The sequence below is a fragment of the Dermacentor albipictus genome, chromosome 1 (assembly GCF_038994185.2).
Source record: "Dermacentor albipictus isolate Rhodes 1998 colony chromosome 1, USDA_Dalb.pri_finalv2, whole genome shotgun sequence".
Taxonomy (NCBI): Eukaryota; Metazoa; Arthropoda; class Arachnida; order Ixodida; family Ixodidae; genus Dermacentor; species Dermacentor albipictus.
The window spans coordinates 143,287,249-143,309,530 of NC_091821.1; the positions used below are offsets into that span (position 1 = coordinate 143,287,249).

General features: G+C 45.4%; 1 protein-coding gene across 5 annotated transcripts in view; it reads right to left on the reverse strand.

The window, feature by feature from the left end:
• Positions 1-1,214: 1,214 nt before the first annotated feature.
• LOC135900066 (uncharacterized) overlaps positions 1,215-22,282 on the reverse strand; it is a 74,293-nt gene continuing 53,225 nt past the window's right edge. For 3 of the 5 annotated variants that reach the window (XR_010563784.1, XR_010563785.1, XM_070526826.1), the window contains exon 2: positions 1,215-2,376. Coding sequence is in view for 1 of the 5 variants with exons in the window: in XM_070526826.1 (XP_070382927.1) it covers positions 1,724-2,376 (653 nt within the window). In the remaining 4 variants the exon portion in view is untranslated. Of the gene's footprint in view, positions 2,377-2,856; positions 2,917-8,916; positions 9,004-22,282 lie in introns of those variants that run through there. The other 2 variants (XR_011508882.1, XR_011508886.1) reach the window with 2 other exon arrangements.

The window sequence follows — 22,282 nt, forward strand, 5'->3', positions numbered from 1 at the left end:
ACACTTCACGGTAAATTGGCGATAATGCATGTTGAGCAGAACGGAAGAAACAATTTCGAAAAAAAATTGCTTGTAGCGCCCGAGACAATATATCATTATATGCAAAAAACGTTATGCGTGCATATATCTAATACGCTAAGCATGAAAGAGAGACAGAAAAAAATTTAAAGGCAGGGTGGTTAACTAGACGTGAAAATCCGGTTTGCTACCCTACACTGGGGAACAAGGGCGGCGCAGGTATAAAGATAAGAACAAAGTAGAGAGAGAGAAACAGGGAACAGAGGTACACAATCACAGACGCTCACTACCACCGCTGACTATCCCATGCGGCTGTAGTCTACATTTTTGTTAGTAGTACTGACTATGAATGATATTGGCACAACATGAGGGGAGGGGGTCGTCACAGCTAAGTGTTTCAAATTAATACGAAGTGTTACGGAAAAACTATTATTTAGTTATGAGCTCTTAAGTCCTAAAGCTGAATCGGGGCCCTCGCAGAAATATTCTCAAGGGCTCAAGATAAAACGCGCTAACTTAGGTTACCTTAACCTGCACGAGAATATTAGCACACAAGCATTTATCCACGGTCCCCTATCGGAGCCTGGCCTTCGCGGGCAGGAGTCGAGCCCGCGACCTCGTGCATTCATATTAGCAGAAAAAAATCGCAGAGGTACTCACCTTCCCAGCGACTGTCAAATGCTGGGCCGATGTGTAATAGGAAGCAGCGCCAAAGAAATTAACTTGGAATCGCTGTTGAAAACTAACATGCAACAAAACGCAACAACTACTGTCAAAGAATGAGTTGCTTGATAATGTACTTTGTGCACTAACATTCTACGTCAGGTATATGATCCATCAAGGTTTCCCACGGCTGCTAGCTTTTACGACACTTGTAGATTTATTTTAGTTATAGTTATGGTTTCGAAATGTTGGTAATAAATACAGTGTGTCGCCTGCTTCTTCATGACGTTAAATTTCTTATTGAATCATTGTGACAAATGAAGTGAAACAGTCCAAATATTTAGCAGTTCCACACCAAACCCGGGGCACTTACTTACCATTAGGAAAAGGCACAATAAAAATAAAATAAATCACATTTCTCATAGCCTGACGCAATGCTGTTGTGTTCACAAGCATTTCACAAACTGGAACCCAACGAATGTCGTCAAGTCCTTGCGGTTGCAGGAAGTTACGAGTGGAAGAAACACGAGAAGTATGCGAACAAACTATTTATTGCGAAACTTGTAAGTATAGTGGCCCGATGGTAGCGGAACAGGACAGACCACACAAGGATGATACATCAGTATATTGCTTAGCAGCATTTTTGCTACAGCTGTAGGCGTGTTCAGTCGGTAGTACATGTCGCAAACCCTCGGGATTATTGCTTCTACGATGTGACGAGGGGTGAGTAGAGATTGATGACTTAGATAAACAAACCTGCTAAAGGAAAGAGAGATAACATCCCATCATCTAGCGTAGTTATGCCCACTCTCATTCATTAAACGAATCACAGTCGTATTGCACGGAAAAAATTACTGTTACAGCTGTATGTGTCACAGCGAAGTAACACCTCTCAGCAACACCTCTATCTTCATCAACCTCCGTATGCTTAATTAAGTGTCTAGTTGAATGCTGATTGGTTTCATGAAAAAAGCATATATTAACTTTTAAATAACATGTTCTGCCAGAAAAAGCACATGCGATCACATCTTTTAATTATTTCTCAGCTTCGGCAGTTAGCAGCCTTGGCTGTGCCACAGCCGTAGGTAGGCACAAAGCCAGCATCAATGCCATCGTCATTGGTCGGATTGTTTGAACCTGCTACTCCTGAGCCGTCACCAAGTGCAAAGCCCACGCCACCATCCGTGTTCGAGACAAATGTAGTCACTTGAACTGGTACAACGTGGGGGTGAACGTGCACAACGACAGGTACATTGACCACAGGGGTCGCAGGGGTCGCCGGGGTCGCCGGAGGTCTCCATGAGGGATAGACAGCGTAATATGCCCACGGGTACGGGATCGTATAAACCCTGTGAAAGCCCACGGCTAGAGGGTAGTAGGGCACTCCAGCAACTGCGACGAGACCCTGGGATTTCTGCGAGTGGCGATTCGCTCCCCTTAAGCCGTCCTGTGCGCGACGTGCCACCGATAAATTCAAATTAGGCGATGATAACGGTCTCCGCATAATTGTTTCCAGTTTCGTCTGCTGGGAGGCCGCGACATGCGGGTTGCTTGAGAACTTGGGGACCATTTTCTGGCTCTTCCAGGTGGACCCTCTACTTGACCCTGAACTTCGGTCGTAAAAAACGCCATTGTCGTTACCAGTAGCACGGCTACCTGAGCCTTGTCGGGCCGGAAGATACACCGTACTGGTATCTGAAAAAAGAAAATAGAGGATATATAAATAGACGAGCGGAAAAAGCTGGCCACTACGTTTTTTTTCTTCATTCAATAGCCAGTGGTGAAGCACTGAAATTTATGTTACTTCAGTGTTCTGGGAAAATAACCTAGTGGAAAACATGCGACAGCTTAGTAATCCGTCTAACTGCATGTTAATTTTGCGTTCCCCTTGTGGTACGTACGATCGGCACTGCAACAAAAGCTATTTGAAAATCATCGTTGTCATCACGAGCAGCAGCAGCAGCAGCATGTACGTAAGTCCACGGCAGGGCGAAGCCTTTCTAATATAGCTGGAAGTTCCTCTGTCCGGGCTTAAGCGAAATCTCTCCCACGTTCACCCTTATGAGAAATCATGGCGAAAGTTTGGTTGCCGAAAACTTATCTACGTTTTCCCTCCGTATCAACAAATTTAGTGGTCCGTGCTTCATATTGCTTCTATTGAACATGGTGTTTTACCTGCAGAAAGCGTCAGGGAATTCACGAAGACAACGACGAGATGGTTGATGATCAGCGCCAGGTATCTGCGACTGTGTGCATGACTCATGATGCCAATTTACCATAAGAACATCAGAAAGAAAGCGAAATCAGAAAGTTCAGCGCAGTGAGCAACGCAAGACACCATGGAGAAATGAAACGTAGGATCGCAAGGTAGGAAAATAATCGAGCGGCAACTGTAGTAGCACGTGATCAGGCAGAATGGATTTGGATGAATCAGGCTTCAAACACTCTGAACAAACACTACGGATGACTGATTCGCCTTCCGAAGCGCGCAGAGCGAGACCGGAAAATGGGGCGCAACTGAGCATAGAGAGAGTTTCCTGTAAAAAAAAATAAAAATTAAAAAACCGATTATGCCGAAATTATCCTGGAATGTTTCTGAACATCTAGATCCTCGTGTTTCTGAGTTCCGGTATTCACTGTATACAAGTAAGCTTGTGTCTGATGGCTAATGTGATTATTTTTTAGGGGAAAATAAATTAGCCATTAAAAATGCACAAGACTGATACAGCTGCCTGGAATAGTTTTATCAGCTCATTTACACAGACCTATTCTACATTTCAACGGAAAATTAGCATTCACTAGCAAGTAGCACGAAGTTACAAATAGTACCATACAGCTTTCTCAGACAGAGAGAGAGAGAGAAAACTTTATTTGTTCCATTAAGGGTTTAGCGTTCGGTCTTCGTCTTCATCGCTGCAGACGCTTGACCTTCTTAGCAGGGTTGGGCCCCTAGTCCAGGGCTCCACTCAGCCGCGCTGCTTCGATCGCTTGCGTGCTGCACCATATTGCCCATTGGGCGGCGAGCTCGCAGCTGGTGAGCCGGCTTTCCCACTGCTCCGCACTCGGGGTTTTGTGTTGGTGAAATGTGTAGTTACGTTTACACTCCCAGGTTATATGGTAAAGCGTGGGGGTTGCCCCACACCACGGGCATGTGTTCCTAAATTGTGTAGGATACACTTTGCTTAGTATATGTAAGTTAGGGAAGGTTCCCATTTGCAGCCTACGCCAACTAGCTGCTTATTGCTGTGTTAAGGCTTTGTGTGGCGGGGAGTATCTAATTCTCTTGCCTCTGTGGTAGTTCAGTAACTCTGAATAGCCGATCTCCACGGTGAAGTGCTGTCCCAGGGCGTGTGGCCGCTCGACTCGGTACGTGATCTCGCGAGCCAAGCTGTCTGCCCGTTCATTTCCTTCTATCCCCGTGTGTGCCGGAATCCAGATTAGTTTGTGGGTTGCGGGTTCTCAGACAGAAAGCCTCGCAGTTGGAAAAAAGCCGGCATATCCCATGCCCTATGGGAAACGATGTTATGCGAAATGGGGGGCGGGGCACCTACCAAATTAACGAAACGACCATTAGAGCACCAAGACGTAGGCGGCTGTTTCATGACCTACATGACACGCATGTCATGACATTCGTGTCATGACCAGTCATTTATGTTCTTCCTACCCTCTTGTCATACTATGCCAATTTTCGTATATATCAAGTTAACGAAACGATCATCACAGCAACAATGCGTAGGGCGGCTCTTTCATGAACTACATGACACCCATATCATGACATTCATGTCATGACCTGTCATTTATGTTCTTCGTACACTTTTGTCAAGTGCCAATTTTGGTATATGCCAAGTTAACGAAACGACCATGAGAGCACCAAGACGTAGGCGGCTGATTCATGACCTACATGACCCATATCATGATAGTCATGTCATGGCCGATCAGTTATGTTCGTCATACTCTCTTGTCATACTATGCCAATATTGGTACATACCAATTTAATGAAGCGATTATGACAGCACCGAGACATAGCCGGCTATAGATACTGTCAAAGGAGCAAATGTTCGTCAACAAATGCTTCGCATTTAAAAAAGAATAATTCCTGCTCGAGGAACTGCCCCTGTCACCACCACAAAAGCATTTCAAAGGCCACCCGAATGGGTTGCCTACGAAAGTTTGTGCTACTTTCAGATAAACACCAACGTTCCCTTCCTAAACGCTTAATTCATACACTTTGCGAATTTCCGCTGAACTGATTTATCTATAATAATAACAATAATGTTATTTTCCATCAGCACATGTTGGAGGGGTCGAGAACAAAAACGGGCCATTTGCTTGAGTAGGTTCGTGCCACCTATACAAAAAGCAGTGGCAACAGACGCCAGACAAACAACAGTAATAAGTGCGCTATATTACTAATGAGGCCACATCTCTCACAAGGCACCAAGAACACAAATGCAACATAAGTGTAAAAAGACATCGACAGGGGACCCTGTAAAGTTAGATCACGTGGTGTTATCCACAATTATTAAATGAACTCGGCGACTAGGTTGAGGTACCAACGTTGGAAGAGCAAAGCGTCAATCAATAATCTGTAAAGTTATGCAATTTTCAGAGGTGTGACAATGTAAATCTGAAGAAAGTAAAAGTCGCAAGCGATTATTTTTTTTATTATAGATGGTAATAGATTACCAACACATTAAGGGCCATAATAAGTCTTCGTAAAATTTAGTAGCCAGTGTGGTTTATGGTGATGGACAGGGCAGACCAATATAGGCTAACTTGTATAACGACCGCAAATGTATATTTTGCTCCGTTTCGAAACACTTAAATAACCTGTATGTAATAACTAAAGATATTTCTGCTTGCAAAGTTAGCATATAGGTGGTGAGTCGTGCTTCTGTTCGGCAGATCGAGCACTTTGCGGAGCCCTCTCTTCTACAGAACTGACAGTAAAATTAAACAACTATAGGTATAAACTTCGACAGAAAAGGGAACGAATTATTACTCATTGTACTGCACCCTGCCTTTCTTTAGGTATTAAATCGTTAGTACGCGTTAACACTACTTGCAAGACCGATGTTGTCATCTTAGGATAGGTTCATTGCATGCTCATTGGATGGTTGCCTAGTATACAGTGAATATTTTTTACATCCCTGTCATATGAGAAACACTCAATTTTTGCACATCGCGGAGAAACCCCAATTCCTTCTGAACTCGTGTTTCCTAAGTTCGCATTATTAAAATTTATATCCAGTATTTTGTGAATATTTTTTCCCGAAAAAGAAACACCACACGTTGCATTCCAACCTGTATACTTGTCGGTAGTTTAGACAATTAGGTAACGAGTGACACAACTTTCTAATAATCACATAGCAGGACATTGATGTCAATCACGTTAAGTGCTTGCCATATTTTGCGCTGCATTCTATTGCGCTGCTTATATAAAACTTGCGGGACAATTCTTTTTTTATTAATCAATAACTTTCACGTGCTTGCCTTTGACCTTTTCATGGAATATTTTTTTTTTACTTATTGGCATTGTATTCTTTACATAGGCGTATCTACCGGGGGGGAGGGGGGCAGATGGGGCACTCTCAGGACTGGGGACAAAGTAGGGCATTTGCCCCCCCCCCCCCTCCCCACACACACACACTTTTGGAATCAGGCTATACGGCGCCTGGAGTCCCAACCAATATCGCTCGATTACGTCACTTGAAGGCCTGATAATGGGGGTCCGGCATCTCCACCAGCTGCGCGCGGAGCCTCGGCCACATTGGTTCTGCAGGACACTCATCACCGGTATTTATATAGCACACAGGGTCTACTCTGTAACAGCTGTTAAATTTCCCAACCTGTGCAAGTCTGCAGTAGCCTTGCTATTATTGATCTAGGCATTGATTCGGGCTACTTGGTCTGTCAATAGTGCAAATGAACCTCAATAGGGCACGTAAGGTTCCCAGCACTTTCAAGACTGTTTTCATTTATTTGGTCGTGAAAGGTGTTCTCGCGGTGAAACTGAGGCAGCACGAAGCGTTCGCTTCTCGCTGCCGGCACTCTTCATAACGCCATCGTTGTGACAGCGAGCGCTCGTGGTCATCGAGTGAGATGTATTTATATTTACCTGTATGCGCATTACAACATGTTTGTCATAGCTTTATCTACCAGTTCGGGTGGAGGCATGTCCCTCTCGCCCAGTCAGAAGTGAAAGTGAAAAGTGGTAAAAGTAGGCCATTGCTGCCCCCGCCTACACACGCACACACACAGTTTGGAAAGCAGGTACTGCCAGCTTCACACTGACGAATCTCACAATACAACAGCTGATGCCAAGTTTTCACACAGAATTGCGCCCACATAGGTACAATTTCTTCATTGCATATCCCCTGCTTGGGCATCTAGTATTGTCTTTCAGGCATTGCCGCCACGTGCTGTAGCAGATGACGTTCGGCCGGCCACGCTAAGCAGTTCAGGGTTACCGTACTTTGCGAAGCGAGACGCCTGCGGGACGTGTCTTGCAAGCCTGCTAAGAAAGCTGTCGCTGGGCAGTACAAAAGAAGTTTAATCTACCATCCCTTTCATCATCCCGTATTTTTTGGGGCCATATAATGTAACTATCTTTGAAAACACAAAATCAGGTTTGCTTTTTATAATTTACCGGTAATTAATCAGTGTTGCAATTTGAGTGCTTTTCTCGCTAGCTTCAGTGAAATTTTTGTCTGTTTACTGCAAAGCTTTCTATCTCGGAATCAGTGAATTTTTTAGTGACTTTCCCGGTAAACATTGCGGTTACATAAGCTCCAGTTACCGGGAAGCCTGAGAAGCAGTTTGGTGTCTTTGAATGCTAGCGCATTCCACCCTTAAAGGCGAAGGTTAAGCGTCCTCCAAATTTTTTGTCTCACTTCAGCGACACACTTCAGAAAATATTGGCAACACTAGACCGTAATGGTTCATTATGTTCCACTGAACACCAGATCTATAGGCGACAAAGATAACTTTCACTGATACATTTTCAGCCTTTCTTATTGCAATGGAAATCGGGTAATCCGCAAGGGAGGCGATCATTACAGCACGTGTCACCTGGGTCCGCTCTCAGTATTTTTCTCCCAGTCATGAACATTAGCTTTTTTCTAACCTCCAATGCATATTTTACAATGAACCAACATGCCATTAACACATTACATAACACAACATGTCTTTTTTTATTCGTCTGCGGCCGTTAATGCAGCTGTACTTAACCGCCCTCACAAATACGCTGCGCGCCGGCTCTCTCCGCTCTCCTTCGAAGAAGCAGGTTTTGTGGTGAAGCGCACGAAAAACTAACACGCACTGCAGAAGTCAAAAGGAAAACTGCATACAGGCTTACGGTAGTGCCGCTTCCGTTATTGGTGTGGCGCCGTGCCGACAGGAAAGCGGCGGCGGAGCGATCCCAGGCGATACGTACTGCAAAGATCATTTGCCAATCCGCTTCTCTCTCTCTCTCTCTCACTCTGATATATATATATATATATATATATATATATATATATATATATATATATATATATATATATATATATATATATATATATATATATATATATATCGTGTTGGTGTTGCTCTGGATGATGCAGTTCTCTTACAAGCATTCAAAAGGAATGAAAGAATGTACGCAACGCCGGGGTCTGCTGTCGACACTGAAATCTCTCGCACTTTGTATACATATTTAGAGAGAGAGAGAATTGCCTCTGCATTTGTCTGTCACCTTTCACCCTTCCCTCTGCAATGTACAAGTGTACCTCGAGGGTACAATAAATAAATATATAACTACCAAAGCCGTAAATTTCGATAAAAACAATCCTGGAACCTTGTCGCAGAAACTTTAAGAGTACGTGATTTCGATGTGCAAATGTATCCTGGGGGTGTCAGTGGTTGTATAAGGTTAATTTTAGAGCGTTGAAACATGTTTGAGACAATATTCTGTGAACCAGCTCTGCATCACGGTTCGTTCTCAGGGCTTAACTCATAACAAAAACGCAGCGCTCTACCGAAACAAGCACTGTCATAAAAAAAGCACACAGAAGGAAATTTTTCATAACAAATGTTTGCAGCTCTCGCTCTCTCTCTCTCTTTAAAATTCTTGCATCGCAGAACAAATTCAGAAAAATTGTTCTACGCCATAAGTGAAACGGGAACGAAGTGAGACACTGTACGTATTAAATTTTAGCCGTAACAAAAATCTTCTGCGAAAACCAGGCCTCTCACCTCTAGGCATGCACGCAGGGCTTCGAGTTGTAATCGGGCAGCACTCTTCATACAAGAAAATGTGTTATCTCTCCACGAAAGGCGCCGTTGCGCCACCTTCCTAGTTGAGACGTATCTGAATCCCTTAATTCCTTTTTCCAAGAAAACAAGTTTGTGATGCCAGTATAATTAGGTCATGAAGGCTTTCTCAAAGCCCAGCAACCATCAGATGACACGTGAGTAAGGCGCAGAAGCGCCCACTCTTTATTTATCTACTTCCGGCCCTCTTCAAGTGCAGCCAGCCGTCCTCATAACGTGAGTACAAACGCACTAGTCCGTACAACAAAGGCTTTGTCGCCCTCAGTTTCTGGTATGCGCGATAGGTGGCGGGACAGGCTCCAGCTGACTAGACCTCTCCATCGACTTGCGCGCGAATTTCGAGACTCCGACGCAACGCATTCTGTTCTAAGTTCACACTTTGTTTCTTGACATTCTAGGCGCTTTCAAATATCCACAGTGTTCGAATTTAGACAGAAGTATCGATGACCCGCTGCGCTGGTTCAGCGGCTATGGTGTTGCGCTGCTAAGCACAAAGTCGCGGAGTCAGATCACGGCCGCGGTCGCGGCATTTTGATGGGGGCAGAATGCAAGAGCAACCATGTCCCGTGCATTCGGGGCACGTTAAAGATCCCCTGGTGGTCAAAATTAATCCAGAGTCCCCCACTACCGCGTGCCTCATAATCAAATCGTGCTTTTGGCACGTAGCCCCAGAATTCATTCAGAAGTATCAGTCCATACCATTTGAGAATGTCACATGGGAAATTTTCGCGTATTCGAGCGCACTTCAGCCACGTGGCGCGGGGTCAGCTCAAGGGAGTTCTCGAGGGGAGGTAATTGGCGGAACCTCCCCATGAGCTTTTCAAGACACCAGTCAATGTACTACCCGGCTGCGCCACCCGGGACGGAGCAGAGTTCTACGAAGCCCCTCTGACGTCAGCTCCGGACCTTTACACCAGTGTGTGTGTGCGGCACGTGTATGTTAGCCCTCACCCTCCTCCAAAAGGGCGGGTCATCTTCAATGACGTCGAACTGTGACGTCAAGCAGAGAGCTTATAAGCAGCGATTGTCGGCTGCTGGAGTGTGCTCGTAAGCTGTTTGCTGTATGTTAGTCTTGTGGGCTCCGTATATGGGAGTCACGCTAGACTGTCGATGTATGTCTTGTCTAAGGTGTAAATAATGTAAATAAATCCTGTTCTCCGAGTTCCTCTCTACGACCTTCAACTCCTTCAAATGGTGGCAGCGGCGAGGTCGTCCGACGACTCCTACATCTGGTTGACAGTGGTAGGATCGTCCGACAACTCTGACAGGGCGCACTGACCACTTGCAAAAGACACGCGGCAGAGATCCAAATAACCTAACTTAAAAGAACAGACTGTTCATTTGTACCAAGGGAAAGAAACACAAGAAGCCCTTCTTCCATTTCCATCAGCACTTGAACTAGGAAGACCGAAATTCCTAGTTTTCTCAAGATAAAAAGCGTTTAAGAAGACAATAACTAGACAGTCTTTATGCACATGCACGTGCCCGCATTTATAAATTCTCAACATTCACCAAAGATGGACGAAATTTAAATTATGGGGCTTTACGTGCCAAAACCACTTTCTGATTATGAGGCACGCCGTGGTGGGGGACTCCGGAAATTGAGACCACTTGGGGTTCTTTAACGGGCACCTAAATCTAAGTACATGGGTGTTTATGGACGAAATACCCACTGCCGCGAATTACCGGCATATAAACCAAGTAAACCACAAATATTAAAATTTTTTGTTCGCGTTTACATAAATCGGGCATCAAGGGGGATAACCACTTCTAGCAGGTCATTCATGGAAACTCAAGCCAGAAATACTTGAATTAGTGTGTACTAGAAAGTATTATTTAGTACACTCCACGTAAGTATTCCTGAAGCCTGAGCTCTGAGTGAAAGAGTATTTTCTGTTCCGAGGAGGGTGAGGGCGTCGTGCAAACGAGGCACATTCATTTATTATTATTGTTATGTGTGCGATGTTGCAGTAAATGACGTCTTTGTTTTCGGCTGTCTACTGGTGTACCGCACCCCGACCAGTCGAGGCCAGCTTAATTCTTTTGTTATTATCACTGTCATATGATCACACAGAATGGAACGCCTTTAATTTGTTTCTCCTTTAAATGCAGCCTACACACTTCCATTTCCCTCCTCCTGTTAACGGTATTATGTATAAACGAAATCTTATGCCACACTTCTCTCTTCTCTCTCTCTCGCTCTCTCCGTCTTTACATTTTAGAATTTGAACACTATATATATATATATATATATATATATATATATATATATATATATATATATATATATATATATATATATATATATGTGTGTGTGTGTGTGTGTGTGTGTGTGTGTGTGTGTGTACATACATCAGCTGCGTACTTTTCCACAAACCGGCATTTTACAGACAAATACAGCAGATCACTACCTTGCCACATCTCTTTGTCGCTGTTAGACACTTTCGACAACAGCCTAACCTTAGTAATCTTGGACACCCGATTGCAAGCTCCGAAGATTGACAGTCCTGTTGCCGGCAACTCAAAAGACTACAAGCAAAAACAAAAAGGCCATTATTTTAAAACCGAATTAGAGCACCACCGTTTGGACGCAGCACACCATATGAATTGAAACAGGGCGTGCCAGAAGAAAGTATTCTAAATTCGATGCTTTTGACGTCATTCTGCACGTACTACGCCATTTGTGGCCATTTTTCAAAAGCTGATATTTCTGCAAACGGCAGCAGAGAAAATGAGCGACATGCAACAATACCGAGAGGATCACAAGGCGCATTGCCATCCTCTCGGTTTCGTTGCTTGTGCATCGTGTTCTCTGGTGCCATTTGCTGCCATAATGAAGCAGCTATCCGAGCAATACGTTATTATTTCTATTTATGCGGATGACATTTCACTGGGGGTTTCGGGCATGAACTGTACTGAAGTATAAGGAATAGCTCAGGAAGATATTGATGGTATGGTATGGTACGATGAACTTTATGAATGTCCTGAAGATCAACCCCTAGGTTGACGCAGGCGGATATGATATTATGACACCTTTATTAATGGAGAGTGGCGTTGATATTTCGGCTAAGTCTGCTGTTTTGCCCTTCTCCAGAAGTCGTTTTAACGATGTTCAACTCACTAATGACCAGATTACTGTTCCTGTTATTAGGAGCCGTTGTTCTCTATAAATAATAATTTGCAGACCATTTTCATGGATTGTTCACATATGGTCAATTGAGGAACGTGTTAATCGCACCTTGCATGTGTTCAGATGCGCAACAGGCATCAAATGGGGATGCATGACTCCTCTGATGAGAAAACATGGCTTATTTCATTAAGCTATTACCTACTCCTTGCCTGTTATGCCTATCCTATCTGAGACATAACTGAGACGTGTTCGTTCAATGTCTATGGAGCCGTCACGCTCACGCTCCGGACAGCCAAGCTGGTAACTTAACTCTGCGAAACGGGCATCCTCGTACTGTCGGCGGCGTAGAGTGCGGATCCACGGCCGATTGCTGTCTTCCAGCGGAACGTGTCAAGAGAAATGTGAGTTCGTAGAGCTGTGCCTGCGTAGTAATTTACGAAAAAAAAAAAGCCTGCTACAGCAGCTCGCTGTGCGCCCCGTGAAGTTACCGCTACCACCCGAAATTGAGGCCGACCTTACTTGCGGTGCGGGCGACGCGTGCGCTGTTCGAGTGAAGTGTGGGGTGGTGGAAGTCGCGTATCCTCGCCCTTTAATTCAGTCTGTGGCAATGGAAAAAGGTCACCAAAGACTTCCTCACTGTGCGCTTCGTTCAGTATGCAGCCGGGGCAGTGGTTCGTGGCTGCGACAAAGCCACAAAGGGACGCCATTAGTATCCACAGGGGACCAAACAAAGCCGGAAAGCCGGTGGTCACCGACATTTGTAATAGGCATCTTCAACGTGTATCAGGTCAGATGTCCTATAGTGAGTCAATACTGCCCACACCGAGAACCGGCGAAGCGATTCACCATGGGTTCGCCAGACGGATCGAGACGTTGAACATTTCTCGTCACGCCTCGTATTTCTTGAAGCACGCACCGCTTATACCTTTTGTGCCAAGTAAATCACAACAAGGCCAATAACAAGGAGAGCAGAGTCGAAAAATTGCGAGGCGCGACTTCGTTCTGTGCGTCACATGCACTCTTGACGTGACGCTTGTGCCACCGCATGAAATGGTGCTTTAGTTTCAAACTGACATTTCTGACGATGCGTAACGTAAAGAAACTTATTTTGTGAGTGCTAGATATGTGCAGCACAAGATTGTAACAGACACGTGTGTTGTATCGCCTCTTAAATCATTTAATCTGCACTTGTGCCGCATCGTAATGAGCGACATTCTAATAGACGTTAAGAGAAAAAATGGCACTGGGCAGGTTACATACTGCGCAGGTTAGATAACCGCTGGACCATTAGGGCTACAGAATGGGCACAAAAAGAAGGGGAGCGCAGTACAGGAAGGCAGAAGACTAGGTGGTGCGAAGAAATTAGGAAATTTGCGCGTGCTAGTTGAAATCGGTTGGCGCAGGACAGGGGTAATTAAAGATCGCAAAGAGAGGCCTTCGTCCTACAGTGGACATAAAATAGGCTGATGCTGCTGCTGATAGTGATGATGATGATGACGTAATGAGCGCTGCCCCTACAGTAAAACATTTGCGTCGTTGTATTACTTTTGCATAACCATTGCACTGTATTTGCCTGATTAACCTTCGATTTGAATAGCATTTCCTTTAATATTAGCGCAAGCATAAAAGAAAGCTTCGCTTAACACCAATTACCACATACACGTTGGATCCACTTAATTCTTTTTTATAAGTAGGCTTCGCGAACTGAGGAGTATTTATTCCATCTATTCGACGTCTTCAAACGAAAAGGACCAGTTTGACCACTCTAAGATGAAATTCTTGAAATTTTCTTTTGCTTCAATAAACACTAAGGCCTAGAGCCATTTCTTTTCAATCAACATAAAGCTTGTTTCCCGTTGTTTGTAACGAGCCAGAGTCTATATTCACCAAAAGCTCTTACGCTAGAATTGATCGTAAGAACAAGTTTGAGCCAATTCTGATGCTGGGCATATTATTAGGGAAAGAGGCTGGACAATGGCCAAGAGCCCTTCCGAACGAACACTTCTCTGATTCGGTCCATCGGAGCCCTGAATCATAAAAGCGAGGCAAAATCCCGGATTCTAGGGACCGACCACTCCATGCCGTCGCGCCGTGAAAAAGGCGGATTGGCGCGACGGCGCATGCGCCCTGCCCTAGCAGATTAGTCGCGAAACGTTTTGGAAGGGACGCGCGCGCGGCCGCGCGGCCAGATACCGAAGGAAAGCACCCCGAAAAAAAATCGCACGAACGCTCACTGCAGCGAACACTTGTGCTGTGTACCGCATTGAAACTCTACTGGTAGCTCGACGTCGGTGCGGTGCCCAAAACGTGCGTAGCGTAAGACTGCAACTCCACGTTAAAATATAAAAGGGTCAGGGCTTCGTCCGGACTGCACCGTGAAGCATTTAGTTGCCGACCTGCATTGATGGCTGTCAAATTTATCGATAAATCCCTGCGTTACACTTGGGCGACACTTCAGAAACATGTTGCTGACGCAGTCTTCTTGCAGAGTCAACCCACTCTTGCTGGTGGTGGCAGCGCATGCCTGACTTCACGTACTCGGTTAAGGCATGGTAACACTGGGTGGATACGAGACCGACAAGAGGCTGACGCCGGCGATTGGACGACTATTCAGCACTGTGTCACTGAGACCATTTGATCATAATAGGCCGACATCGACGCAACAGACGGGTGCGAGTTGTCATACAGCGCGACGGGCTTTCTTGTCGACGGCACCGACAAAATCAGCGTGCCGACCATACAGCTTGACGGAACTCTGCGCGATCAGCCGTCGAACCGACTACGCGATAGCTGCAGCTCATTCACTTGTAAATACAATAATTCGCGCTCAAGATACGTCGACATGCCTTCGAAGTTGAAATGCACAAGCTTCAGTCCTCTCAAGCCGTGCACGTGAAGTTTGAGCCAATGTTCATCCTGTTCAGCGAAGGTTGGGTTAGGCCTGACCCCGTCGAGTTCGTGCACCCGCTACCGATGGACCTGAACTTAAAAAATAAGCAGTCAGGGCGAAGGAAACCGCTCTTATAGTTCAGCTGTAGGTTTTGACAACTACTCTTCACTTCGCACGGCACGTACACAATAAGTGGCAAGCGGCAACACAGCACTATGCCAGCATCTTGTACTTTGTTCACCGTTCCCGACGCTGGTGCTAGATGGTGGGTCTGTGTGTGTTGTTATGCTGACACATTTCTTAATCCCAGAGAAAGACTTTATTTCTGAGTCAACCGGGAAAGAAGAGAGAGTGCATTCGCTACAGCAGCATAAACTCGCTCAGTTACCAACGGTGTCAGCGATGGCAGCCGCGTTTTCGCGATAGAACTACACGGCCTACAAGTGAGGACTTATGCCGAGCACAGTTTTCTCTGATAATAATTTATGGTACGCACAAACTTTAAGTATGAAGTTAAACAAAAGCGAGAATCAGTAGTAACAGCCCACAATATATATGGGTCTGGATCACAGTTGCAGTTGGTTAAGTGGCTCGGCTGCTCATATTGACTCGTCTCAGGGTGGAAAGCTATGGCTCAAATGCGCAGATATGCATGTTTTGCTACGTTTTGAGAATCAGCGATGCACCGTTTCTACAATATCCGAAGCTAACAGCGATCTGAAGCTGTAGCTGTAGATGTAAACAAATGCACCGCTTTGGAAAATCCCACTTGGAAGGCGGCGCTCGAAGGCTTATTGAATATGTGAAATGTTTAGTTAATGTGTAAAAGGAATACAGAAAGCGATGTGAAAGCGCAGACATCAGCGACAACGAACCCCAAGGCAGCCGCGTCGGCAGACGGAACTCAGCGCGCCTTTATCGGCCGCACTGTTGCCCCAACAGCGCACTCGGGCCTGTTCCCCCAGTATAGTCGATGGATGGACGACATGCTGCCCCGCAGATAGCATCAATAATCCATCGCGATCCACGAAACGCACAACCGACGTACGCTCGACATGGGCGCAGGTACACAAATCAACCGGCGAAATCCCGGACACCCTTCCCAAACGTTTCCAGCGGCGTGCGTCAGAGGGCAGCACAGGAAGATGAAAGAGGCGAATGCCAAGATCAAAAGCACTGATGGTTGATAAGGTGGCAGGTCTTGTTGTGAAACTTAATAAGAGGTACAAATTGAAGGTAGTACAGGTCTACGCCCCTTCATCCAGTCATGATGACCAGGAAGTCGAAAGCTATTATGAAGACGTGGAATCGGCGATGGGTAAAGTAAAAACAAAATACACTATACTGATGGGCGACTTCAATGCCAAGGTAGGCAAGAAGCAGGCTGGAGGCAAGTCAGTGGGGGAATATGGCAGAGGCTCCAGGAATAGCAGGGGAGAGTTATTAGTAGAATTTGCAGAACAGAATAATAAGCGGATAATGAATACCTTCTTCCGAAAGCGGGTTAGCCGAAAGTGGACGTGGAGGAGCCCAAATGGCGAGACTAGAAATGAAATACACTTCATACTCTGCGTTAACCGTGGCATCATACAAGATGTGGACGTGCTCGGCAAGGTGCGCTGCAGTGACCATAGGATGGTAAGAACTCGAATTAACCTAGACTTTAGGAGGGAACGGAAGAAACTGGTACATAAGAAGCCAATCAATGAGTTAGCGGTAAGAGGGAAACTAGAGGAATTCCGGATCAAGCTACAGAACATGTATTTGGCTTTAACTCAGGAAGAGGACCTTAGTGTTGAAGCAACGAACGACAATCTTATGGGTATCATTAAGGAGTGTGCAATAGAAGTCGGTGGTAACTCCGTTAGACAGGATACCAGTAAGCTATCGCAGGAGACGAAAGATCTGATCAAGAAACGCCAATGTATGAAAGCCTCTAACCCTACAGCTAGAATAGAACTGGCAGAGATTTCGAAGTTAATCAACAAGCGTAAGACAGCTGACATAAAGATGTATAATATGGATAGAATTGAACGTACTCTCAGGAACGGAGGAGGCCTAAAAGCAGTGAAGAAGAAACTAGGAATAGGCAAGAATCAGATGTATGCGTTAAGAGACAAAGCCGGCAATATCGTTACTAATATGGATGAGATCGTTCAAGTGGCTGACGAGTTCTATATAGATTTATGCAGTACCAGTAGCACCCATGACGATAATGTGAGAGAGAATAGTCTAGAGGAATTTGAAATCCCCCAAGTAACGCCGGAAGAAGTAAAGAAAGCCTTGGGAGCTATGCAAAGGGGGAAGGCAGCTTGGGAAGATCAGCTAACAGCAGATTTGTTGAAGGATGGTGGGAACATTGTTCTAGAAAGACTGGCCTCCCTATACACACAATGCCTCATGACCTCGAGCGTACCGGAATCTTGGAAGAACGCTAACATAATCCTAATCCATAAGAAAGGGGACGCCCAAGACTTGAAAAACTATAGACCGATCAGCTTATTGTCCGTTGCCTACAAAGTATTTACTAAGGTAATCGCAAATAGAATCAGGAACACCATAGAGTTCTGTCAACCTAAGGACCAGGCAGGATTTCGTAAAGGCTACTTAACAATAGACCATATTCACACTATCAATCAGGTGATAGAAAAATGTGCGGAATATAACCAACCCTTATATATAGATTTCATTGATTACGAAAAAGCGTTTGATTCAGTTGAAACCTCAGCAGTCATTGAGGCATTACGGAATCAGGGTGTAGATGAGCCATATGTAAAAATACTGAAAGATATCTATAGCGGCTCCACAGCCACCGTAGTCCTCCATAAAGAAAGCAACAAAATCCCAATAAAGAAAGGCGTCAGACAGGGAGATACGATCTCTCCGGTCATATTCACAGCATGTTTACAGGAGATATTCAGAGACCTGGAGTGGCAAGAATCGGGGAGAAACGTTGATGGAGAATACCTTAGCAACTTGCGATTCGCTGATGATATTGTCTTGCTTAGTAACTCAGGAGACCAATTGCAATGCATGCTCACCGACCTGGAGAGGCAAAGCAGAAGGGTGGGCCTGAAAATTAATCTGCAGAACGCTAAAGTAATGTTTAACAGTCTCGGAAGAGAACAGCAGTTTACGATAGGTAGCGAGGCACTGGAAGGGGTAAGGGAATACATCTTCTTAGGGCTGGTAGTGACCACGGATCCAGATCATGAGACTGAAATGACCAGAAGAATAAGAATGGACTGGAGTGCGTTTGGCAGGCATTCTCAAATCATGAACAGCAGGTTGCCACTATCCCTCAAAAGAAAAGTCTATAACAGCTGTGTCTTACCAGTACTCATGTATGGGGCAGAAACCTGGAGGCTTACGAAAAGGGTTCTGCTTAAATTGAGGACGACGCTACGAGCTATGGAAAGAAGAATGATGGGTGTAACGTTAAGCGATAAGAAAACAGCAGATTGGGTGAGGGAACAAACGCGGATTAATGACATCTTAGTTGAAATCAAGAAAAAGAAATGGGCATGGGCAAGACATGTAATGAGGAGAGAAGATAACCGATGGTCATTAAGGGTTACGGACTGGATTACAAGGGAAGGGAAGTGTAGCAGGGGGCGGCAAAAAGTTAGGTGGGCGGATGACATTAAGAAGTTTGCAGGGACAATATGGCCACAATTAGTATATGACCGGGACAGTTGGAGAAGTATGGGAGAGGCCTTTGCCCTGCAGTGGGCGTAACCAGGCTGCTGCTGCTGATGATGATCTGACACAGTCAACATGACGAGAAAAGAAGAAAGGTAAACTGTGCAAGCTGAGCAGCTGGAAAATTATAGAGATAGAAGGTTTGTTTTACAAGTCATCAAAATATTTGGAAGATTGCAACTCAGCCATGCAGAGGCGGCGGTGCTACCGTAGCGTAACATTGTTAAAACAGATTATAGCAACGCAGGCGACTGGAAAACCTTGCGGTGCAGCAGCCGGCGTCGTGAAGAAAGTATGCTTAAGCGGTAAGACCTTCCGGGAGCCTCCAGAAGCGAGAATATTGCGAACGACGCGCTCCTCGCTCCCTAAGACTCGCCTATTGCAGCACGCCCCTTTCTACGTGAATTACGGCCGATGCGGAAAGAGCACAGGCGGTTTGCTAGCCTCCTTTCACGAGTTTCTTTGGGTTTTTTTATATTAACGTGTAGCTGCGACGCGGAGGGCTGTCTTGATCCTCTCCCCTGTGTTCATTTTTCTTCGTGTAAAACGAGAAAGCAGAGGGTTTCTGGAAACACTGCAACTTGTATGTTTCTTCTCCTATATATGCGTTTTTATTTTACCTTCGCGCTCTCGAACAAGCAAGTCTGAGGACAAAGAGAAACATACAACAGCAAGAGAATTATAGAAAAAAAAATGCGAGGGACAAAAAATTGTGGCGGAAAGCGGCTCTCTCCAGAATGGAAGGAGCAATCAGCAGGTAAGTTGGTTCTCTTACTGTTTTCGTTTCCCCCCTTAAGCGGGTAGGTCCGTGCGCAGTGCTTGATTTCGGGCGCTCGTGTTTTAGAGCTCGGCAAAGAAAAAAAAAAAAGAGCGCGTACGAGAGAGACAGCTCGAAGTGACCCGCCCGAGAAGCAGCGAAGCGGAGCGCGTGCTGGTAATTGTGTTTCCTGGGACAATCGCCCATTTCCGTGTTTTTTCTTCGCACACGAAGCAAGGCGGTAGAGGGCGACAGAGGAGGGATAACGAAACGGGCCGGTCGCGCACACACCTCACAAAATTACGAGAAGAAATAACAAACTACGAAAACCTAGAAATTAGGAAAGGAAAACACATCGGGCATAAAAACAGGCGCGAAACGCTGGTCGTATAAGCCACGAACGTCGAAGACAGTACAGCATACGGTGCCGCCTCGACGGCCAGCCTTGGTCCATAAATATACAAATTCATCAACCAAGTATATAGCTTTCGTGAAGATTTCGCATGCGCAAGGCTGACACGAGCTACACGCATCAGGTCATTGTGAGAATCACACGCAAGGTTCCTGTTCTCCTGTGCTAAGCAGGGCGTAGCAGCCGCGATGTCATTCATGTTATCCGCTTGCAGACGAACACAGCACGTAGCGAGTCAAATTTTGCGCGTTTTCCAGCGTGTGGGCGGACCTTATTCACTATAAGAAAGAAAGAAAGAAAGGAAGAAAGAACGGAAGAAATTGACTCGTGTTCTGCCTAGTCTTAGCACGACACCATTTTTGAGCATTACGGTTTTGCACTCTTCGACACTTATCGTATTCACTCTGCTCTTCGGGAGCCTTTGCGCGGCCTACCGATAGCGGTCTTGCAATAAACTCGATGAGTTGCTAGGCACGTGTCCCTTTTATATATGAAGTTTAGTGACGTCACTCACTGATTCGTATGCTGCTGTTGCCCCTTTCCCACCGAAGCAGCTTCTGGAACCGTAATCTTTACCGGGAGACACACACGGAGAGAAGTAACGTGCCTTGCATTGTTCACAGCCGCCTTGTCACCCTTTATGCGGTTTTGACACTTGTTTTGTGCTTTTCTTTTTTGAAATGAATACTGATCTTTGTGTTCTAGATATGGAGATATGCACTTTTTTTTCGTTTCGATTTTTTTTCCTGACGGACACCAAAAATCCCGACCAACTAGAGGCTAACAGCTTCGCTGTAAAAGATCGAGAAGATGCACAATGCGAACGCAAGTGCGCACGTAACGTGGGTTGGAACGGCGTTGGTTAAGAAGAAAGGCGCTGTGAACTTTGTCGATTCTGAGGCCGCCATTGTTGAGCTATTTTAAATATTCAAGTGTAACGGCGACTATGCTCGCCGTCCGGCACTGAAGATACCCTCAGCGGATGATAACGCTTTCTATGCAAAGCAACCATTTCCTAGTTCTCTCGGGCGTCCTAGCCGAATCAAGTTACTTCAGCAAAGGTGCACGAAAGCGGTCTTGCGCACGTGTGCACATAATTCTTGTTCCTCTGCCACTCATTTCATGGCGTCAGCAGCCACTTCACCGTGTCGGACGTCAAAAATAACAAGACCGACCACGAGCCGCTTAGCCCCGAAAACGAATGCGTATTCTGGGTTCATTTTTTTTTCTTTCTTCGTGCATCGCAAACCAGAAGCGGAAGCAACGCGTGATCTGAGACAGATCCAGTGTTGCGCTGCTTGGCTTTGATGTCCGCCGAGTGAAGCCTCACAATGAAACGGTGCGCACCGCCGCCAGCCGCCGTGCGTACTTCATTCTGCCCTCCATTGTGCCCTGAAATTGCTGCTTTCATTACAGTTCAACGATTCGGATCCGTGTACGTCAGACAGTTTGCTCCGCATTAAACAGCAAAGTAAAAAAAGAAAAAGAAGAATGTTTCTCAGTGCTGATTTTAAGAGTGGCGATACGTTACGCCGTTATAAACGCAAATTAAACTTATATCACAAAGAAATAACACCACTGGCTGCGCTCACCATCTGCGTCTGGCGTCATTTCAGCGTGACGTTGCTAAATACCGCGAGTCCCAGCTCACGTTATTCAATATACTCAAAGGAAGACGCTATAAACAGGTCATGGTGCAAACTGCGATTATGAGATCTATGGTCAAAGGATATTGCGCAACAAAAAACGACATGGACGTAAGAGAAGACGACACACCAAGCGCAATCGCGATATTGCGCTTGGCGTGTCTTCTCTTACGTCCGTGTCGTTTTTTTTTTTTGTTGTTCAATATCCTTTGAGTAATGAATTACCAACTTGCCTGGAATGCTGCTCTCATTAAGATGTATGGTAGTCAGTCATCAGAGGCTTTTTGTTTTCTTTTACTACCTTGGCTAACGTTAGCTGGGACACCCTATGTAGTATAAGTGCAGCAAAAAGAGATTTGCAAGTTTTATCCGAAAGTCAATGCCGTTTTCAAGTCAACCATTACTGTAATGACGCTGACAATTGCTATGTAGGCCCTTCCTTAAATGAACGAAACACGACAACTTGACATGGAAAATTATCGCGAATTCGTGTGGTATACGGAAAGGATGCGGTGGGTTGTGCAGTGGGGAGTATATATGGACCCCTGGGTATTTTAAAAAAGCGACGTTAAACACGTTCCTGATAACTGGTTCACCAAAAGTCGATCTTAATTGGTCAGCCATGCAATCACAGCGATTATCATCGGGAGCGGATGTTCAAAATTGCGTCACTTTCCGCAGCCTTTCGCGATCTTTCATTTACTTCTGTGCGGAAAAAAAAAATATTTTGACGAACCGACGGTTCCACGAA